This window comes from Prinia subflava, chromosome 1, assembly GCF_021018805.1.
Source record: "Prinia subflava isolate CZ2003 ecotype Zambia chromosome 1, Cam_Psub_1.2, whole genome shotgun sequence".
Lineage (NCBI taxonomy): Eukaryota > Metazoa > Chordata > Aves > Passeriformes > Cisticolidae > Prinia > Prinia subflava.
The window spans coordinates 46,071,206-46,090,430 of NC_086247.1; the positions used below are offsets into that span (position 1 = coordinate 46,071,206).

The 19,225-nt window shown below is 42.0% G+C and overlaps 1 protein-coding gene across 4 annotated transcripts in view; it reads left to right on the forward strand.

The window, feature by feature from the left end:
* The window catches only part of KCTD1 (potassium channel tetramerization domain containing 1), a 100,871-nt gene extending 82,817 nt beyond the window's left edge, over nt 1-18,054 (forward strand). For all 4 annotated transcript variants that reach the window (XM_063395125.1, XM_063395107.1, XM_063395097.1 and 1 more), the window contains exons 3-5: nt 10,286-10,430; nt 12,754-13,059; nt 15,907-18,054. In XM_063395125.1, the coding sequence (XP_063251195.1) occupies nt 10,286-10,430; nt 12,754-13,059; nt 15,907-16,065 (610 nt within the window). In that variant the 3' untranslated portion in view covers nt 16,066-18,054. The remainder of the gene's footprint in view (nt 1-10,285; nt 10,431-12,753; nt 13,060-15,906) is intronic.
* The last annotated feature ends 1,171 nt before the right edge of the window (nt 18,055-19,225 follow it).

A 19,225-nucleotide genomic window follows, 5' to 3' on the forward strand; every position in this document is an offset into this window, starting at 1 on the left:
CTCTTAACTTAGCACACAGGTTTTGTATGAGCTGATTTGTTTAATAGTGTGATTTTTCTAGTTACTGAGGTGCATAAATCATTTCAACCTCTAGCATGGAAGCAATTAAACATGTAAATGTATGGGAATGATTTATACGGGTATAAACACGTTTCTCTATGTAGACACTTGTGCGTGTCCACATGAGGAATCACTGCAATGTAACTGTACTGTACGTGAGTTAATCAAAAACAAGCAGTGTATGGTCCTGTGTTTCTCATACTAAATTCTGTGCTCGTAACACCCACCTCTTCCTTGCCTCTGTTGTGTATGCTTTTATGCTATATGGATTGCCCTTCTAGAAGAATTTGTAATCTAGGGTGTCAGTCTGAAAGTACTGCTTTCAGTCTAGGTAGAGGGATCTCTGATCAGGTGGGCTAAGTAAGTATGGGCAAACACTAATATTTGAAGTATAATAAATACACTATTGGTTAGCTGGCCTTGCAGCTTCTCTCATTGCAATTAAAGTAAGCTTTTTATTTTTTGGGCAGCCAGGATGACCTTTGTAGTTTTCATGTAGTATATGTGTAATAATATTATCTCCAACACATTTGCCTGCCTCTGTGCAAAGAGATGTGTTCCTTATTTACTAAACATGTAATCAGCATCTCCTGTTCCTCCTCAGTTCAGGATGTGTCCCTTGGGCTGTATTTTCTGCATAATGTTTCAGTCCTGTTCTGGAGGGTCATTCTTTCATGTTTTCTTTACAACATTCCTTAGTCTGGTACCTTCTTGTTTCACTCAAAGGAGCTAAAAAGATTAAGTCAGGTGTGCTTAGTGGTAGCAGAGGAAGTCTGCACACGCTTGGACAGAGTTCATATTTCAAAGTCAGCCCCCATCTACTTTACCCATTTTCCCTTCCTGCACTCCCTTCCTCGTCCATCAGAGCTCCAGCAGATGAAGCAGGGGTCCCGGGGGCAGCAGCCTGCTGTACAAATCTGGCTTATCCTTGGCTTAGGTGCCAAGTTCAGAGTGCTGTGAGAAAAGAGTGGATCATTAAAGACAGAGGGAGGTTTGCAAATGTGACTTGCAGGAGCATCTCTAATATCTGACATATCTTGTGAAGCTTGTTTTGACTATCTTAATAGTGTTCTTTGTATGTGTATTTTTTTCTCCTTTGTCTATTTGTGTAGAGATTTTAAAAAGCAGGAAGGTGGAACATCTTTTCCATCTTCCATGGCAAATTTGTCCTCTGACAGTCCAAGCCCAAGTTCAGCAGCAGGGCTGAGACATGGTAATCTGTTTTATAGGCTTCTGCTGCACAAGCTAACAGCACCAAATTGTTGTCCTCTGTGTGAACTGCACTTAAGAAGGATGTTACAAAGTTTGTATGTGACTTCCCTGGATATTTATTGAGAGTGGGAGAGTAAGGATGTTTGGGAATACTTCATTCTGGGCTCTGGAGGGTGGTGTTTTCTGGGGACATGGGCACAGACATAGTTAACATCTAAAAGTTTTAGAAGCGCTTTGTCTCTCTGCATTTTATTCATTAATAGGAAGCCTTTACTTAGGTTTTCATGCAGTAGTGGCCTCTTTCTCAGGAAGCAGTTCCTCTAGAATCCCCCACAGTGCACTTAATTGTGCAGTCTCCTGCCTTTATGGGTTGCAATGCAGGAGGAACTTGTGCAACTCTTGCAAAGGGAAGGGCAAGTGTGTTCTTGTCCTGTCTGTGGAAACGTGTTGTCCTTTCTCTTGGAGAAGGCAGCAGTTAACAGAGCAACATAGATGTGATTTCTGGCTAAGTAGTCAAAGTTGTGAAGATCTTGGAAAACTGAATTCATTCTGGGTTCATTACCATGTTTGTCATTTATAGGGAAAGAGGTTCTGGGCATGTAAGAATGATACCAGGTTCTCAAAGTAACATCCTAGAAAGGGGCAGAATTACCTTAGAGCTTCTACAAAGCATGTACATGCTGTAGTGGGGTCTCTATTGGATTTGGATGCAGAACTTGTTTTGCTGCTACTTTTCTAAGGCATTTCATGGAGAATCGCAGAGTGTTTCCTGATTTCCAGTGATTCATATGTGGAATTTTGATGCTGTGTCTTCTCAAGGATACAGAGGAAATACTGAAAACCAATAGTTGTTTGAATGAAATTCATGAAAGCTGAGGGGCAAACTTGATGTACAAAGGAGTACATCAAAGGATTTCCCTGTTCTGAGAAGGTTTTTTGTTGGTTGTTTGGTTTTTCTTGAACATCATGAGTTTTGAAAGGGAAGTGGCCCTGGTAGCTTTTTCCAAGCTGCTTTAACGGTCCTCTCTTTGTGGAATCTGCATGAACAGGTTTATCAGCAGGGGTTTGAAGGTGGGTATTGTTAACCATCTTTTTATTAAAAAAAAAAAAGTTGACAGGCTCAAAGGAGGCTGAGCTGAAACTGATATATTTTTGCTTTTTAGTTAAATGGGATCCTAAGACTCAAGTTCCACTTTTTTACATTGCTGCCTGTGAAGGAGTTCAGTGTTCTGAATATATAGATTATCATGGCCTTTGGGATGTTGTGCCAGTTTACCTACTTTCTGGCTTTTGGTGTGGAATGATAAACACTCCTGTTCTGCTCCTATCCTCCATTATCTGTACTCACAGCCAACCTGACCATCTTAAACATGATTAAAATAGAACTCAAAAGTTATTAGCTAATTATGACGCAAAGTACTTAATTTGCCATTGCACCCTAATAACTTAAAGGTACTCCTGATAGCTCGGTAATAACCATATCATAAGCAAAAGGACACGGTTGCTACTAACTTAATAGGCAGCTTCCCTCAAGATAAAACAAATAACATACCTCAATGAAATCGGATTCAAGCTTAGTAAAATCATCTTGGCAAGCAAAGAGAGTATTTGTTAATTTTTCTGTGAAATGTTATCATTGCCAAGAAAACTTGGTTACAAAAAACAGAGATGGCAAAAGTATTTGCATGAATAATTGATTTAACATTTCATTGGTTTAAGTGATTTTAGGAAAAGTGGTTTTGATATGCTCTGGAAAACTAGAAAGTTTTTAAGGACTTATTTGCAAGATACCAAACATTGTAGGAGATGTGGGGCTTAAAGGCTTGCATACTGTTCTTCAGTATATCCAGTGCATGCACAAGCCTGAAAAGAAAGAAGAGCAGAGGTGGCATTTTAAAAGACTAAGGTCCTGGTGGTCAAGCTGTGGCTATGGACCCGGGGCTGTGCAGGGAAGGCCATCTGTGTAGTCCCTTACTGCCTGATGTCCTCACAAATATCTAGAGCAAATTGCCCTCTGTGATGAGAGGGATGATGGCAGGTATCTGCAGCCTCCTGCCCTGCTCTGAGGCTCCATGATTTGGCAGGTTCTGGCTGGTCCCAGAGGTGTCTCAAAGTCCTAGAGGAAGAGAGGGGCTGTGGCACGTGCCTGTAGACAGTGGTTTGGCTGAAGAAACATCTATTTGGGGATTGCAAGGCTTAGGTTTTCTGGAGACATATCTGTGTGGGAGCCAAAGGGCTTGGAGGTGTGTTTGGTATCTGAAGACAAGCAAAACTGTGAGGATCAAGGATGTATTCAGACACAGAATATTCTGAGTTGGAAGGGGTCCACAAGGATCATCGAGTCCAGCTCTTAAGTGAATGGCCCATATGTGTCTTGGGAAGTGTCAGCAACTTCAGTGTCTGTCAGATAGAGAACCCTCACTTTCTGAAAAGTGATGGGGTTTGTGGGGTAAAGATCGTGGTTTGGGTTGGAAGAGCAGCTGGTGAGCAGAGGATAGGCCCCTCTCAGCCACATCTGAAGCGGGTAATGCAACCTAAAGATTCAGGAGGTTTGGCTGACATGGTTTTGTAATTGCTTTTAAAACACTTACCTACCCAGCCTTGTGTGAAGAAATGCAGATGAGGGTTTCAGCCTGTTCCTCTTATCAGTCTGCATCTCCCTGGTACACCAGAGCAGAGAGAGAAGGGATATGGTAAACAGAAACTCCCTGGCCCATCTACAGTCTGGGGTAGTGCTCTCCTGGCCTCACCCTTGTTGCCATCTTGCAATGTGGGAGATGGTTTCCATCTACCTGCATGTTCTCTGGTCATGTGTCAACAGCTCTCACATCCCATCCCAACTATTTATTCCTTTCTATTCCAAAATGTCAGCATTTCTGCAAGTGCCAGTTTTGTCTGGGTAGATGATGGTCCTGAGTTTGGGAATGAGGGTTTGAACATCTGAAGAGAAGGCTGTGACAGAGACTACATTTTTGGACTGCTTCTGTTGAACATTCGGGCACCCTACACCCACCAGGGTTGACTGACTGTCAACCAGTGTGTTCTGTACACCAGGGGAATTGCTGTATTAGCTCTGTTTCGTGATGTAATCATTAGTTCTGGTGTGAAACTCCTAGGTAGCTAAGCCACCTCCTTAGCAGGGAAATACAGCTTTTATTTTGTTTGGGAAAAACTTCCTTTTCGGGCAAACAGAGGTTAGGGTGCTTCTACTGACTTGTGGAGCCTTAGCCATCCATGTTTTAATTCACCTGTGTTCCCTGTGACCCATGTGTCCACGTTTGTTCTGCTGCCATTTCGATACGTGTCTCTCATTCTCTGTGCTCATCTGTGGCGTAGAAAGACGTAGTTTGCTCTCATGTCAGTAACATTCCTGCAACATGACTACACCATGTTGTGCAATTTATACTTTTCCAGTTAATGTGTCAGTTCGTCCATCTGGATTAGATCCAACTGCTATTAGTTCATTTTGTAATATGTCTGATTTGCTTTCATCTCTGCTCCCGATGCTGCCTCTGATCAGGCAGGTTGTAGCAAATCCCACGTTTCTCTCTTTTTCCTTAGGTTGTTTTTTTTTTTTTTCTCTAGTGTGTTCCCTGATGATACCATGTCACTCATCGTTCGATATCCTTCCCATCTGCTCCTCACATGCTTTGCTCTGCCTTTAAGATTATCCACCACTTCTTGTCTATCTCACTTCCTTCTAAATGCTTTATGAGCCCTCTCAGCTTGCCCCTACCTTTTCTTTTACTGTCATGCTGAAGTAACAATCTTAAGATGTTCAAAATCTTCTCCATGTAAATGATTCAGTTCCTTAATCTTTAGCAAATATTTCCACAAAGGTTTGACATCCTTTTACTCAGTATTTGGCATTTATCTATTCTTTAAAATGCCATGTAACTATTTTTTTTTTAATCTTGTAAGAACTGGTGTTTTAATGCTTCTTCGTGTGCATTCTTCTTTGTCATTTTGGCTCCTATATAAATATTTTTCCTATAGAAGGTTTCATGAGCTTTTAGGTTTTAATACATTTTTCCCCTGTTACCTTTGCGTTATAATTATTTGCATTCATGCATCTTCTCATAATGTAGGAACTGTATGTGCCAAGGAATTTCTGAGACTCATGGACACGTAACCTTAAATTAAATGTAAGAAGAAAAAGATAAGAACAAATTATAATAAATTGAGAGCAAGACATTACAACAGGGTATTTGGTTAAAATGCAGTTTTCGTAATATATGTTCCTGAAAATTGCAAATGTATTCTGTTATGTTTATGAGCCAACTTTTGTTACGCAGAGTTATAAAGGTTGCTAAGTATTCAGTCTCTATGGATCCAAATGATGTGAGTTATTCAAAAAAGAAAAGCAGGTTGATACTGTCAAAGTGGTTCACTGAAAAAAAAGGAATAGAAACCTCATCATTCTCCACTTGAGTAGGATAACATTTCTCACTGGCACAGACACCTCTTCAACTGTACTAGCTGCTAGGGAACAGTGCAAAATTATATAATTTAGACATACGAGGAAGTAAAATTAAATAGCCATGAGATGAGCATACCATTAAACAGATCTAATTTATAATGGACTCTTATGCAAATTGCCTTTGAGCACTCAGTAAAAGAAAATGAAAAGAAATTAATAAGGATAGCTCAGACTAAAAAGTTGCAGAGAAAAAAAAGTAAAAGCCTGTTCCAGCTCACTCTCCACACACTCCAGAGTGTTAAATAAGCATTCCCATTAGCCACATAAATATAATGATGTGATAATAAAACTTGCACTTAACTTTTAAGGACCAAACTCCTAATCACTTTGCTGCAGTGGCTCCAACCAGACGAGTAAGATTTCAAGCAAAATACATTTACTTTGTCATGTGATTCGTTATTGGAGGGAGAGAGATGTGTTCTCATGAGTATTTTGGTCTTTGCTAGCTGCTGAATATCTGCCCTTGGTAAAATCCTGGCAGTTACTTGCCTTGCCATTAGTGTGGGACTGCAGGTTCCAGGGCATCACTGATGCTCCTCCTGCTACACAGCCCCCTCTGATGGGTTAAGGAAAGGACTTCTCACCAGTTTTCCTCCCTTTTTGTTGTTCTGTGAAAGACATGCGAAGCAGGGAACTCTGACAGCTCAGAACCGCTGAAAGTAGTTTATTGGAAAAGATTTTCAGTTAGTTTGGAGTTTATAGTGTCCTCTGAGGAAGATGTTAATATGAGAAATGGTATACTGAATATATTCCATTATAGGAAACCTATATTTTCTCAGAGAAGAAAAAGATCTATTTCTACATTAGTTTGAAAGTGATGTCTTATTCTGCATGTTTGTAAACATCAAGGCTTGCAGCTTTTCCATATTCCCTGTATCCTTCTGATTACAGAAAGGAAGAATTTTAGCTCTGTCCAGTGAAGCCATTAAAACAATCTGCATAATTCTGTCATTTTTCTTGGCAGTAAGAGAGTTTTGCAATATCTGACTTGTTTAATTAGTACTGGCCATCTTGTTCCTAATTATTGCTGCTTTCCCACATTTCCAGCTCAGGCAGAATATACTAAAGTGAAGTCTTTTCTCTTTATATGTATAATAATAATATATTTAAATATTTATACGAGAGAGCAAGGCTATAAACACACTATGTATACAGTTTTGCTTCAGAAAGTGTATTTTTATACTTTTTTCTGAAGAATTTGAGATATCCTGCAAGCAATGTCATCTTCCTGTGCTAGCTTTTTGGTATTGAGATGCTGTTACGGGCATTCTGATCTGTGGGAAGAAAGATCCATCCCTGTAGTATTTTATGGAATTAAAACAATGATTTTTTCCATTCCCTGTTGTTCTTTCTCCAGTAAACAAGGGCTTGTAGCTATACCTAGTTTGTGTCCTTTAAAATTCTCTGATGGAAACAGGGTTTTCCACTGGTTGTATTTTCAACCCTTGAAGCGTTCGATTTCTGACAGTGGAATATGATATTTAAAGCCACAGACATTAATTATTACCCATTGGAGGTCGCACTTTCAACCCATGGGACGTTAATTTTCCTGATATATGGAAAATTCCAGCCTGTTAGTTTTAATTAAATATTTCAGAAGCACATTTTCTTGTAAATGGACTACAGTTTCTTATCCTTTACCCTTGATATTTGGTTAATTCTGCATATAATTATCATCTTATTTTTGCAAGTCTCCTTCAAAGCTCTTTCCCGTCTCGAAACTCCATTCAGCTGTTACATATTTGTCATTTAAAAGAGAAAGGTGTTTTTGCCAATCATCGGCCAGCATTGTCAAGAAGGAGATGGGGAAAACCATCTTTCAGGTTTTCTTGGGAAATGAAATTATAATGACATACCAGCCCTTCCTTGTGCCAGCAAACTGGTGTCTCTTGAGCATGCATAATCCCAGTGTGAGACCAAGCAGGAGTGCCAGCAAAGCTATGGGTGGCAGGGAGGATGGTTATCAAACTGTATTGTACAGAGCAGGGGACAAGTGAGGCATGAGAGAGTTCTTCCCACTGTGCCCCTGGGAACCCAGAGTTCCTGGTGAGGCTGGAAGGTGAGGATGCTGGTTGTCCCTCAGATCCTGGCATAGCCCAGTCTCCTCTCCTGATGGGTGCAGCAAATGCAGATTAGCAACAGGAGCATGTCACCAGATTTGGGTCCCATGGTATCTCAAGTTTTTTTACCTGAAGGCCATATGAAGGAAGCTGGAATCTACATTTTTCCATCTGAAAAGGATAAAAGTTTTAATTTTCTTTACAGAAATCTCTCTGCTGGGGGTCTACCCTTCCAGTGCTGTTTTAATATGTGAAAGTGCAGTTGTGTATTGCAGAGTGTTCCTGGAAGGGGTGTCAGGAGGGAATTGGGACTTTGCAGTTTCTGGGATTTTGCTGCTGCTGCTGCTGCAGAGCAGCAGAGCACTAAGGCAGCAGCAAAATCTTTCTGTCAATGCTTCCAGCCCATTCCAAAGCCATTCAGGTTCCAAGTAACACTCCCAGTGGCTAAGCACTCTCCTCAGCATTATGGTTTTGTCAGAAGGCTCCATCCTCTGATACTATCTTGCTCTTCTCTAAACAATTAATAAAATGCAGACAAAAAGCCTAGAGGTTTAAAATATGTAATTATATAAGTAATTTAGAACTAGGAAAATGCTGCAGAAACCAATTACAATTATACATTTCAGTAATGACTGACTTGGCCAAATACATGTTTTGTGTGTGAATTCCGTGATAAATTTGAAGATGACATGCTTGAGTATAAGGGAAAATTAATTCTAAATGCTAAGTACTTCCATATTACACATAAAATGTGGCTCATACAGCCAGTGAACAGGGGCCTGTGTTCTATGGGCTGTCGCAGCTTAAATTTTGAGCAGCAGGGCAGGCAGTAACAGGTCTTTGAGGAAGAAAGCTTGAATAGTTCAAGGGATGGCTTTGAAAAGAAGTGTTCTATACCTGCTCATGATGCAAAATACATTTAATTCCTTATATTTTACAGATTTCATGAAACTTGAATTGATTCAGGCATTTATTACAGAATTGTAAATGGCCAGCTGGGGTTAATGGAGTTTTATTTCTTTCCTAGTCTCCTCCCAGCTGGTGAGGAACTATAGGTGAGATCTGTATTCTGTTCACAACTTATATATACACACCTGCTCCAGGCACAGGCATCATTCCAAACTCAATTTGGGTTGCCTGTGCCATTTTCAAAGGGAAGATATTTGGCTGTTGATGCAACACAGTGTATGGTCACCTGGAGCCCTGTCCCTCTGCAGTTCCCCAAAACCCTGCTACAAGCCTTGCTACCTCCCCTCTTTGGGAGCCACTTCTGTCTTTTGCTTCTTGAACCCCTTCTGGACATCCCCTTCTGCTGGCCTGCGGATGGGGCATCCCTCAGCCTGGGGTGCAGCCAGGAGGGCTGATCACCTCTGAGTATTTAGTGGCTTTTTTTATTGCTGGTGGTGGGGGCTCATAGTTTATTCACTGCTTTTAAAACAAAACAAAAATAATGTGCGATGTCTGTTTGTTGTCAAAAAGTACACATTGCGTCTACAGACGTATAAACAGGCACATAAAATCAGACCTGCCAGTCACTCCTGCACATTTCATTGGGAAACCACCAGTGACTCAGGAGTGTTTTGCAAATACCCCAGTGCAGAAACAAAACATTTATTTGGTGTTACTCTGAGGGTTTTGTTTGGCATTTTCAGCCCTTCCTGTTGCTCTAACTATAGCTGGTTTGGGAGACCCACATCCAGAAATGTATGTGCAACCAGTGTTGCAAGACCTGTTGCCAAGCAGAGGCTCTCTAGCTGGCTGCGTGGTTCTGGTGGTCAGTGGGTGATGTCTAAAAGCTGAGACATTTTTCTGTATTATTTGACTGTTCTGATTGACACCTGCCACAAGAATTTAACTTTTACATTAAAGCATTACCTCACATTGAAATGTTACTATCTCTGTACCCCCATCTTTATATTATCACAATGTGCTGCCCGTCACCTCAACTGTGCCTGCCCTAGTGTTGGTTGCAGTAAACAGTATCCAAAAAGTGACCTGGGTTTAAAAAAAAAGTGAAAACCAAGCAAAGAACCAAACCAAACTATTCCCCAGGTACAGTTTCCAAACTAAATCAAGTTCCTTATGCAGTGCTCTGGAAAGCAGAGTGAGTCAGTCCAGGGCGTTGGAGCGTCTAGAGGGGATGGGCTGTGCTGAAGGGGACTATCAAAAGTCCAAAATAATTGAGGAGTTGTCATCTTACGAGATGCAGATACAGCGAGGTGGGTGGGAGAGGCTGCTGGCCTGGTTTCTTCCCTTCCACCTCCCCAGCTGTGCTGCTTGGAACTCAGTGAAGCCATCCATGCTGGAAAACATGTGGCTTACAGAGTGGTTTGAAACCAGCCCTTTTCTAATGAAACAAAGCCACAGAGCTGCTTCAGTGAAGTTTGCATGGGAGGGTTTTGTAGCACCGTTTGAACAGCTCTTGAGCTGAGCTTGGTCTGACTCTGCTCCTTGTCTCTTGTTTCCTCTCCAGAATTGGCCGGCTTTTCGATGGCACGGAGCCCATTGTCCTTGACAGTCTCAAGCAGCATTATTTCATTGACAGAGACGGGCAGATGTTCAGATATATCTTGAATTTCTTAAGGACATCAAAACTCCTCATTCCTGATGATTTCAAGGTGAGATTTCGAGGCACTTGGGTGTTCTGCATGCACCTTGGTAAAGCAAGTATCTGGTGTGTAGTCAAAACAGGGCCCTGGATAGGGAAGGAGAACTTGCAGGGTATGGTGTTTGATTTCAGGTACGTGGCAGAAGTAAGAATGATGTTGCTACAGTGGTGTCTAACTTCCGTAGAGTGGCATCAATATTAAACTTTCCCCTCCTGGCTATAGTGGTAATAAAGCTACCTCGCCAGATTTGACCTAGGGAAATTAAATGTTGTGCCATACTTATGGAAAGAGAAGCAATGTTACAATCTGCAACTGACTGCTCAATCAGTTGAGCAGTCAGTTGCAGACTGAGCTCATAAAAATCTTGAGCTTTGCTGCTTACTTGTCCTCTCTTCCATTTTTATGCTTCGCCAGTGATTGCAGCAGCTCCAGTTTCCACTCCCACGCTGAAATTCAGAAAATGGTGTGTGAATCATAATATTGACAAAACAAATCGTACACATGGTGATATTGGGGCATTAAGTCATAGAATCTTTTCTCTCTCAGACTCTTGAATGCATACTGCCAGTTTAATTTTGGAGTTTTAGAGAAGTTGTGAATGAATAGTTCTATGTTTATTATTTAAACTTTAATAAAGAACTTGGTTTTTTTTAGTTTTTAGTAAAAAATTGAATTAGTGGTAGTTCACTGTCAGACAAAGCCTACAGAGGCAGAGCTTCAGAATCCATGTGATGTTTATCTGCTAGTAGGTATGAAGGTGTATATGTGGTATCTTCAGTCAGAGCAGATCCTTATCTTTACTTGATGGTCACATCAGTGCACCTGGTTCACTGCAGGAAATGCAGCAACTGGGATTGAGCAGGAGAGGTGGTGGGTGATGAGGCAGGGATGGAGCAGTCCACATTGGTATATGATCCTTTTCCCCTCGTAGCTGAGATGGTTTTTCAGGGGTTTCGCATAATAGGTGTGAGGCTATCAGGAGCTGTATTTCAGCAACCTTTGGATCATCTGCTGTAGACACATCCTTGCTGCTGTAGACACATCCTTGCTGCTGTAGACACATCCTTGCTGCTCCCATACGTGACAAGGGTAGATCTCCCTGAATAATGTGGGAGTTTGGAGCTAACAGATAAGCATCATATCCTTCTTTTGAAGCCTTAGCATGGCTTTGTGATGCTCTCGGCACTTCTCCTGCAGGTAATCAGAAATACAGAAAAAGGAAAAACCACCTTTCATGCAATATTAAGAAATTACATATGTAGAGCCTTTTAAACACATAAATATACTGTAGCTGTGCTGAAATTAAAAATGTAACTCCTGGCAAGTTCACCCAACTGTGATGTTCAAAGGTCCTCCCCAGTTATGCTTTAAGGTGTACAAAAAATAGTGATTAAAATGAACAGTGTTTCTTGTTTCTTAGAAATACATAGATAACATTACTTTTTGTTACACAATAAATGTAAGCAGTATTTTTACCATGATATAGGTGTCCTCATCAAGTATTAGGTTTGTAGTTCAAATTCAGGACTGTATTGACTGTTAGCAGGCTTTTCTTATTGTCATTCTGTTTCTCTCTCTTCCCTAATTCTCATGTATTTCTTTCTGCCATATAAATATTTTCCAAATGGCTTTATGCTCTTACACCTAGAAAAACAAGATTTTTTAAAATGTTTTTTAAATTTCAAAAATGGCAGTAGGCAGACTCCACATCATCAGTTCTAAATTACTTCTGCAGTGGCTATGCCTGGAAATGTGTTCCCTCTGCTCTGGCATTCGAGATGATGTACTAAACAATACTAGTGGCAAAATAGGGAAGTATTAAAAAATACTTAATTTTTAAAATGCACTAATATGTGCAAACATTATGCAAATATCTGAATCATTTTACACTAACAACCATTGCAGGCTCCCTCATTTACATTCCTATACCTGTTACAATGCCTGCTAGTATTGCTGTAAGACACAGTGGATTGTAGTGATGAATTTTCTGAATCCTGATTGAATTCTGTTCCATCTGTTCAATGAGATCATTATTATATGACATCACTGTGGGGATGAAATATGGGGAAAAGTGGGATATTTTTTGCAGAAGGGAGTTGAGCAAGCATAGCCTTTCCCTGCTCTTACAAGTGCTGCTATACTCATGGTGTTTCAAGTGGCTGATGGTTATTTTTTGCTTGCACTGTTACTTTATTACACCTTCCTACACAGTAATTAGGAGCTCTGAAGGGTTCCAGACCCAGAGCAGCATTGGCCTGAATAACCATACACCTTAAGCCCCACGTTAGCAATGCCTCTCTTAATTGTGCACAGCAATGTGTGTGTCTTTCAGGACTACAGCTTGCTATATGAAGAAGCCAAGTATTTCCAGCTCCAGCCCATGCTAGGAGAGATGGAACGGTGGAAGCAGGACCGGGAGAGCGGGCGCTTCTCCAAGTCCTGCGAGTGCCTGGTGGTGCGAGTCGCCCCAGACCTCGGCGAGAGGATCACGCTGAGCGGCGACAAGTCCTTGATAGAGGAGGTGTTCCCCGAGATCGGTGACGTGATGTGCAACTCTGTCAACGCCGGCTGGAACCACGACTCTACGCACGTCATCCGATTTCCGCTGAACGGGTACTGCCACCTCAACTCAGTTCAGGTAGGACGGCACGCGCATTCTGCGAAGGGAGCTGCCTGCCAGGTGCCACTGGGCTGACCCTGCTCCGTGTCACTGGGGCGCTTCGGTGAGCAGAGACAGCTGGAGGCTTTAAGCAAGTCATTCACTCCTGTGTGTCAAGTCATCTTTCTCTGTTTAACACGCGTATCACCAAATCTCTTTGCAAACAAACTACAGTAGCGTTAGGACTTTCTGTGGTCATAGGGAAAAAACTTCACTTTCAGTGTTTTTTCCTGATTTTTGTGGCATAATAGAGGTCTGTTGCGATTGATAGGACAAGGGATAATGATTTAAACTAAAATAGGGTAGACTTCTACTAAATAAAAGGAGGAAGATTTTTCAGTGAGGGTAGTGAAACACTGGAACACGTTGCCCAGAGAGGTGGTGGATGCCCCATCCATAGAAATAGTCAAGGGTCAGGCTGGACAGGGCTCTGAGCAGCCTCATTTAGTTGAAGATGTCCCTGCTCTTTGCAGAGCGATTGAACTAGATGATCTTTAAAGGTCCCTTTCGACTCAAAGTATTCTATGATGCAATGTAGCAATGTCTAAAATCAGTAGATGTTATGAAATGGATAAGAAAATATCTGAGAGACAAATGCAGGTAATTCCTGGAATAATTATAATCAACTTCAGTGTTAGTATTATGTTTTTATCCTTTGTTGGTTAAAAGCAACCGACTTCAGGCACGTGCCTGCACCTAGTTAGCACATCCTGCACATCCAGCACTTCCCATGTGGAATCATCAATAGCACAATCGATGTTGTTTGGTTTAAACACACCTCCTAAAGGCTGCAGGCTCATGGGTGAATTCTTGTACAGAAAGGCTTGCAAGCTGAGCTTGTCATCTTTTCATCTGCCAGGTCCCACTGTCCCAGTAGAGAATCACATAGTCATTGAGGTTGGAAAAGATCTCCAAGATCAACAAGTTCAGCCTTTGATCAAACACCACCACGTCAACTAAACCACAGCTCTGAGTGCCACATCCAATCATTTCTTGAATATTTCCAGGGATAGTGACTCCACCACTGTCCTGGGTAGTCCATTCCAATGCTTAATCACCCTCATAGTGAAGAAATTCTTTCTGATGTCCAACCCAACCTGAATGTCCCTTGGTGCATCTTGAAGCCATTTCCTCTTGACCTCTTGCTGGTTGCCTGGTAGAAGAGCCTGATACCCACCTTGCTACAGCCTCCTTTCAGGTGGTTGTGGAAGGTCACTCCTGAGCATCTTTTTCTCCAGATGAAGCAAGCTGAGCACTGGGGCACACTCTGAATGCTGTCCAGGCACTGCACTTGTGCTAGCACTTAACACAAGGGCCTGAATAGACCTATCTAGACCTATCTAACCCCTGTTGTGCTTGGACAGTTGTCTCTTACTGGCCTTGATTGTCATGGTGAAACATCAAAATTGTTTTATCATGGAGATTATTGCAAATTTAGGACAGCCTTAGATGTCAGATTACAACTGAAAAGGAGTTTCAAGGACAGCTGCTTAGCTACATCATATGCTGGTTATCAAGGCAGTTGTATCCTTCAGCACTTTGTCATTTATTCTGATGCTCACATTTTTGTTCCACAAATAAGAATTACAAAGCATATTTACTGATGTGAAAAACATGAGTCAGAGTGGCAAAATATGTAGAGGCTTCCAGAGGGGTAATGATCCCACACTGATAATGGGAGGATGTAAGCATCTCCCAGTACTGATAAAAATGAGAGACGAGACATGAACTACCAATAGTCCTGAAGGGTGAGATACAAACCAAATGGATGGTCCAGGACTGTGCTAGTTTCCAGAGTTGCTTCCATCACATTTTTTCTCAGGACCCAAGTTCTCCTGTTCTGTTTTTCAGTGGCTTGCACTGACACATTTGGGCAGAAGCAGGGGATTTTGGCATATATATTGTTAAAAGCTAAAGATCACGTGTGTTTTGATCACTGTTTCCAAGTCTGTTTTCCTATCCTTTCCTTCTTGATATGACTGCTGTCCAATTAGTTATGCCTAAGTACTTTGGAAAGACATTTGCCAACCTGAAGCATTTTATGTAAAGACATGGCATCTCTTCTGTGAAGCATTTTCAAACCTCAGTTTGCTTCATCCCCTGCCCTAGTCTTTTGCAGCCTTTTGCCATTCTGCTTGCCAGTGTTGTCCCAGCATGCATGCAAGCCAGTCTGACAAGTGGTGAAACAGCTGGGAAAGCCATGGTAGGCATCTGATTCCAGCACAACCCTGGTGAGGTCTGGGCATGCTGAATACAGGGTCCCACATCCTCTGGGGTCCAGGAGCATCAGCCCCTTCCTTTGGCCTGGCAGATGTCAGGCTGACCCTGGTAAATCCCAGGAAGTTTCCTTCACAGGTGAGGCAAAGGAGGCACAGAACAGGCGAAGATGATGATAAAAGTAACAAAGAGTTGGTTTTTAAGTCTCTAGTAAATACCATGGTAGGTTTTCTGAAATTATGACCATGTTATCTACACTGTCACCATTTTGTTGAGGTGTTTGTTCAGCATCTGCTGTGCAATCATGTCTTTGCCCTTTTGTGCTGTAAATTCTGTGAAGCAGAGAGTGTATTTTTCTAGTCACATTTCTGTGGCCAGAAGAAGGCTGGATCTGGCAGTACTAAAAATAAAAAAAAATTTCTTCATTTTTCCTTTTTCACTGCTCAGTGGCCATAGTCAGCAGAAATCAATCCAGTACAATTAAAGTATGTAACCACTTTTTTTTTTTTCCCTAGCTGAATACATTTGAACACTGCAGTTATTATCACTGGACAGCAAACAGTCTGTTTATTTACTTATACATTGGTGTTTGTTTCCTCTTTCTTGCAGGTACTTGAGAGGTTACAGCAAAGAGGGTTTGAGATTGTTGGCTCATGTGGAGGTGGGGTGGACTCTTCCCAATTCAGTGAATACGTACTGAGACGAGAACTCAGAAGGACATCTCGTGCACCCTCTGTCATTCGAATAAAGCAAGAGCCTCTGGACTAAAATGGACATGTTTCTTTATGCAAAAAAAAAAAAAAAGAAAAAAAAAAAAAGGAAAACAAAGATAAAAAAAAAATGGGGACATTTCATGTGCAGTTTGGACTCCAAACAAGTCCTGGAACTAAAATTGAATAAAAGACACATTTATATCAAATATAGAGACCACACCTGAATTCATATGGGAACACTTGGAATAGTAGTGATAATAATAATCACCTCAAGGTATAAAAGAAAACACACACACACACATAAAGAATATGTATGTATATGTATGTCTGTACATATATATATGTATGTATATGTCAAAGGGTAGGAAATGCAATGACAAAATGTGGTAGATGAGGTTGGTGCTGTGATGGCCATTAAGTGTCCTAGGCCCTTCCCGGGCCCACTTAACGGTGTACAAGCCATTGCTGGGGGGACTCATAGACTGCTCTTCACCCATTTTCATTGCCAAACAGCCATCCACTTTTTAATGTGTACACACCTCGACTCAACTTTATTTGCATATGGAGGTTGATGTCTGTCTTTTTTAGAGGTGGATGGGCAGGTGTTCAGGAGACGACCATCCATTGCATTGGAAAGCTGAAATTTTAAATGTAGTTTGTACAGAAGTCGCACACTTTTTGTCTGCCCTCACAGATGTGAAAGGTTAACTTTTCTTTTGAATGAGTTTTTTCGTTGTAATGTTTTGTTGTCTTTTTCAAAGGGGGCCAGAATAATTAATATTTGGTAGAGATGCTCTGGTTTGAATCTGCTGCTTTCCTACAATTTTTTCAAATTTTATAATGTATTAAATACAATAAACTCCTGTTTAAAATAACAAGGGTCTGGTTTAAGCCAACAGAAGCAGAGAGGTGGGTTTGCACTCTAGAGGGGCAAGGCAGTGGGCAGGCAGTGCTGCCTGCACAGGGTGGAGTGAGTTAAAGGCAGCAGAGGCTGTTGAGGGATCTTCTGGTGTGGTGCACATGGCTGCTGCTCCTTCAGTGGTGTCCCTTTTAAATTAAGTCGGAAGAGATGCTGTTGATCAAACCTGAAAATAACACCAGCTCAAAAAATGACACGTGGTTCTGTAACCTTCAGTGTAACAGTGAACCCTTGCATCATTCCCTCTTGATTCAGGAGCTGGCAGCTTTGGCTGCCCAAGCCCTTGCCTTGCTGCGTGTTAGTCACCCTGTTGGGTTTTCGAGTTGCTCATTCCCCTCGTTTCAAGCCATTGTTCTTCTGCCTAGAGAGTGAGGTGGCCAGCCCTTGTTACCCATGGGCTGTCCCTTAGTAGCAGGCAGTAAATCCACCTCCTGTGTTAGATGTCCTGCCAGCTGCTCTTAGAGTCTCTCTGAGGCCACCTCTGCAGGCACCGGCTCCAGGCCTGTGAGATTTTGCAGAGGCACCACATCCCGATGCCACTGCATGGACTGCTCACGGGTTGATGCACCAGCAACCACCACCTTTCCTCCAAAGTCTCTTTTTATGCACTGTTACAGAATATGACTGTGTGTTCATCCTAGTATGGAAATTTCTATCAATGCAATGGTGCTGGTATTCCATTCATTTTGGTGAAACTTTGCTATTTATTTAAGAAAAGAACAAAAGAAACTGATAGATACATGTAACAAGGTTTTTAATATAGTCTGTTAACTAAAAAAAAGAGTTACATTTTTTCTGTTTTTTATTAAAAGATGTCAGAGGACATCTTTAAATAACTGGCAGCACATATCAATGGTTTGGAATTACTGAAATGTGAAAATGGGTGAGGGAGGGGGCTCTAAAAATTAAGGTTCATTAGCGGGTTATTAGATCTTCAATGTGATGCTGATCTGTCTACTCACAGTGCTGAAGCAGCTGCCTCATTGAAAATGCTTGTTTTCAATTAGCAGCAAGAAGTCCTCTTACGAAATAAACAAATGCTTGCTCTTACTGCCCACAAAGTGGTTGTTAGTCTGCATAGAAGTTGGAAAGCTAAAACCCAGGGAAATAAATATTTTTAACAGACCTTCAGACCATTGGAAGTGATGAAATTTGTGATGTCCAAAAAGATGCTGGTCCCCATGGGTTTGAGAGTACATGGGTGCCAGTGCAAGGTGATGTGATTCTTCAGAGATTGCTGCACAAATCTTCACATGCGTCCGTGTGGAGCTGCACTTTCTGGGGCCCCCACAGTGTCCCCGGGGATGTGTTTACACTCTGTGTTCAGCCCAAAGGCATTCCCACATCCAGACCTGCCCTGCTGGTCCCCATCTGTGCCTATGGGTTTATGCTCCCGTGCCGGCTGGAGCTGGGGCGGTGCAGCTCCTTTTCCTGCTCCTTGGCGAGCAGGCACTGCCAGCCTGCCTGGCCAGGAGCATCGGCAGCCCCAGAAGTGTCCCCACGACGCTGGCAGGGCCCACCCTGCCTGCAGCCTCTGCCTGGCCAGGCTGTGGAAGGCGAGGAGCTTTGCCTCTGATGCTTCCAACATGTGGCTCCCAAAGCCAGCAGGTTATGCTCTGCTGGTGGTTTTGCTTGCTCAGTGTGTACCTGTCCAAGTCAATGACCCTGAAGATACATACCACTGTGCTCCTCCCAAATCTTCAGCTGGCTGGTCACCCTCTCACCAAGCCTGCTTGTGGTGTTGATGGAGTCAGAAATCACTCAGACCTTAATGTAAATGGCTCTGCAGTTACAGTGAGGTCATGGAGTAAGAGTCATGAATATTCAAAGGGATGGCTGATGAAAAATGTATGCAGGAATAAACTGGCTGTGGATTTTTAGAAAGCAAAGGAGATTAGTCCTGTTTGCAATTGAGGTTTATAGCCATTTAAAATGTTCATTAGAAAAACTGATCAACAAATGAGCAATTTCTCCAGGAAAGTGGGAGGAATGGAGGGAACCAAGAAGGACCAGATTACTGTCACCTCGTCTGTGGAGATTAGTAATTTTGACATCTAAATTTATCTATTTTTTATTAGAAAGTGTTGAGTCCATTTTGTGCCATCAGTGGTGCTGTATTTAATAACAAGAGGCAGAGCTGCAGTGAGCAGTAGCTGCCAACGTTGTACTTCAGCAAGTTGGTTAAGCAGCTGCCAGGAGAACTCCTGCAGACGTGCGGAGATTGCAGATGGCACCAACTCCCCACAGCTCACCTTTTCTTTGGGTAATGCGAGTGCTGGATTTCTGCAATAACCAT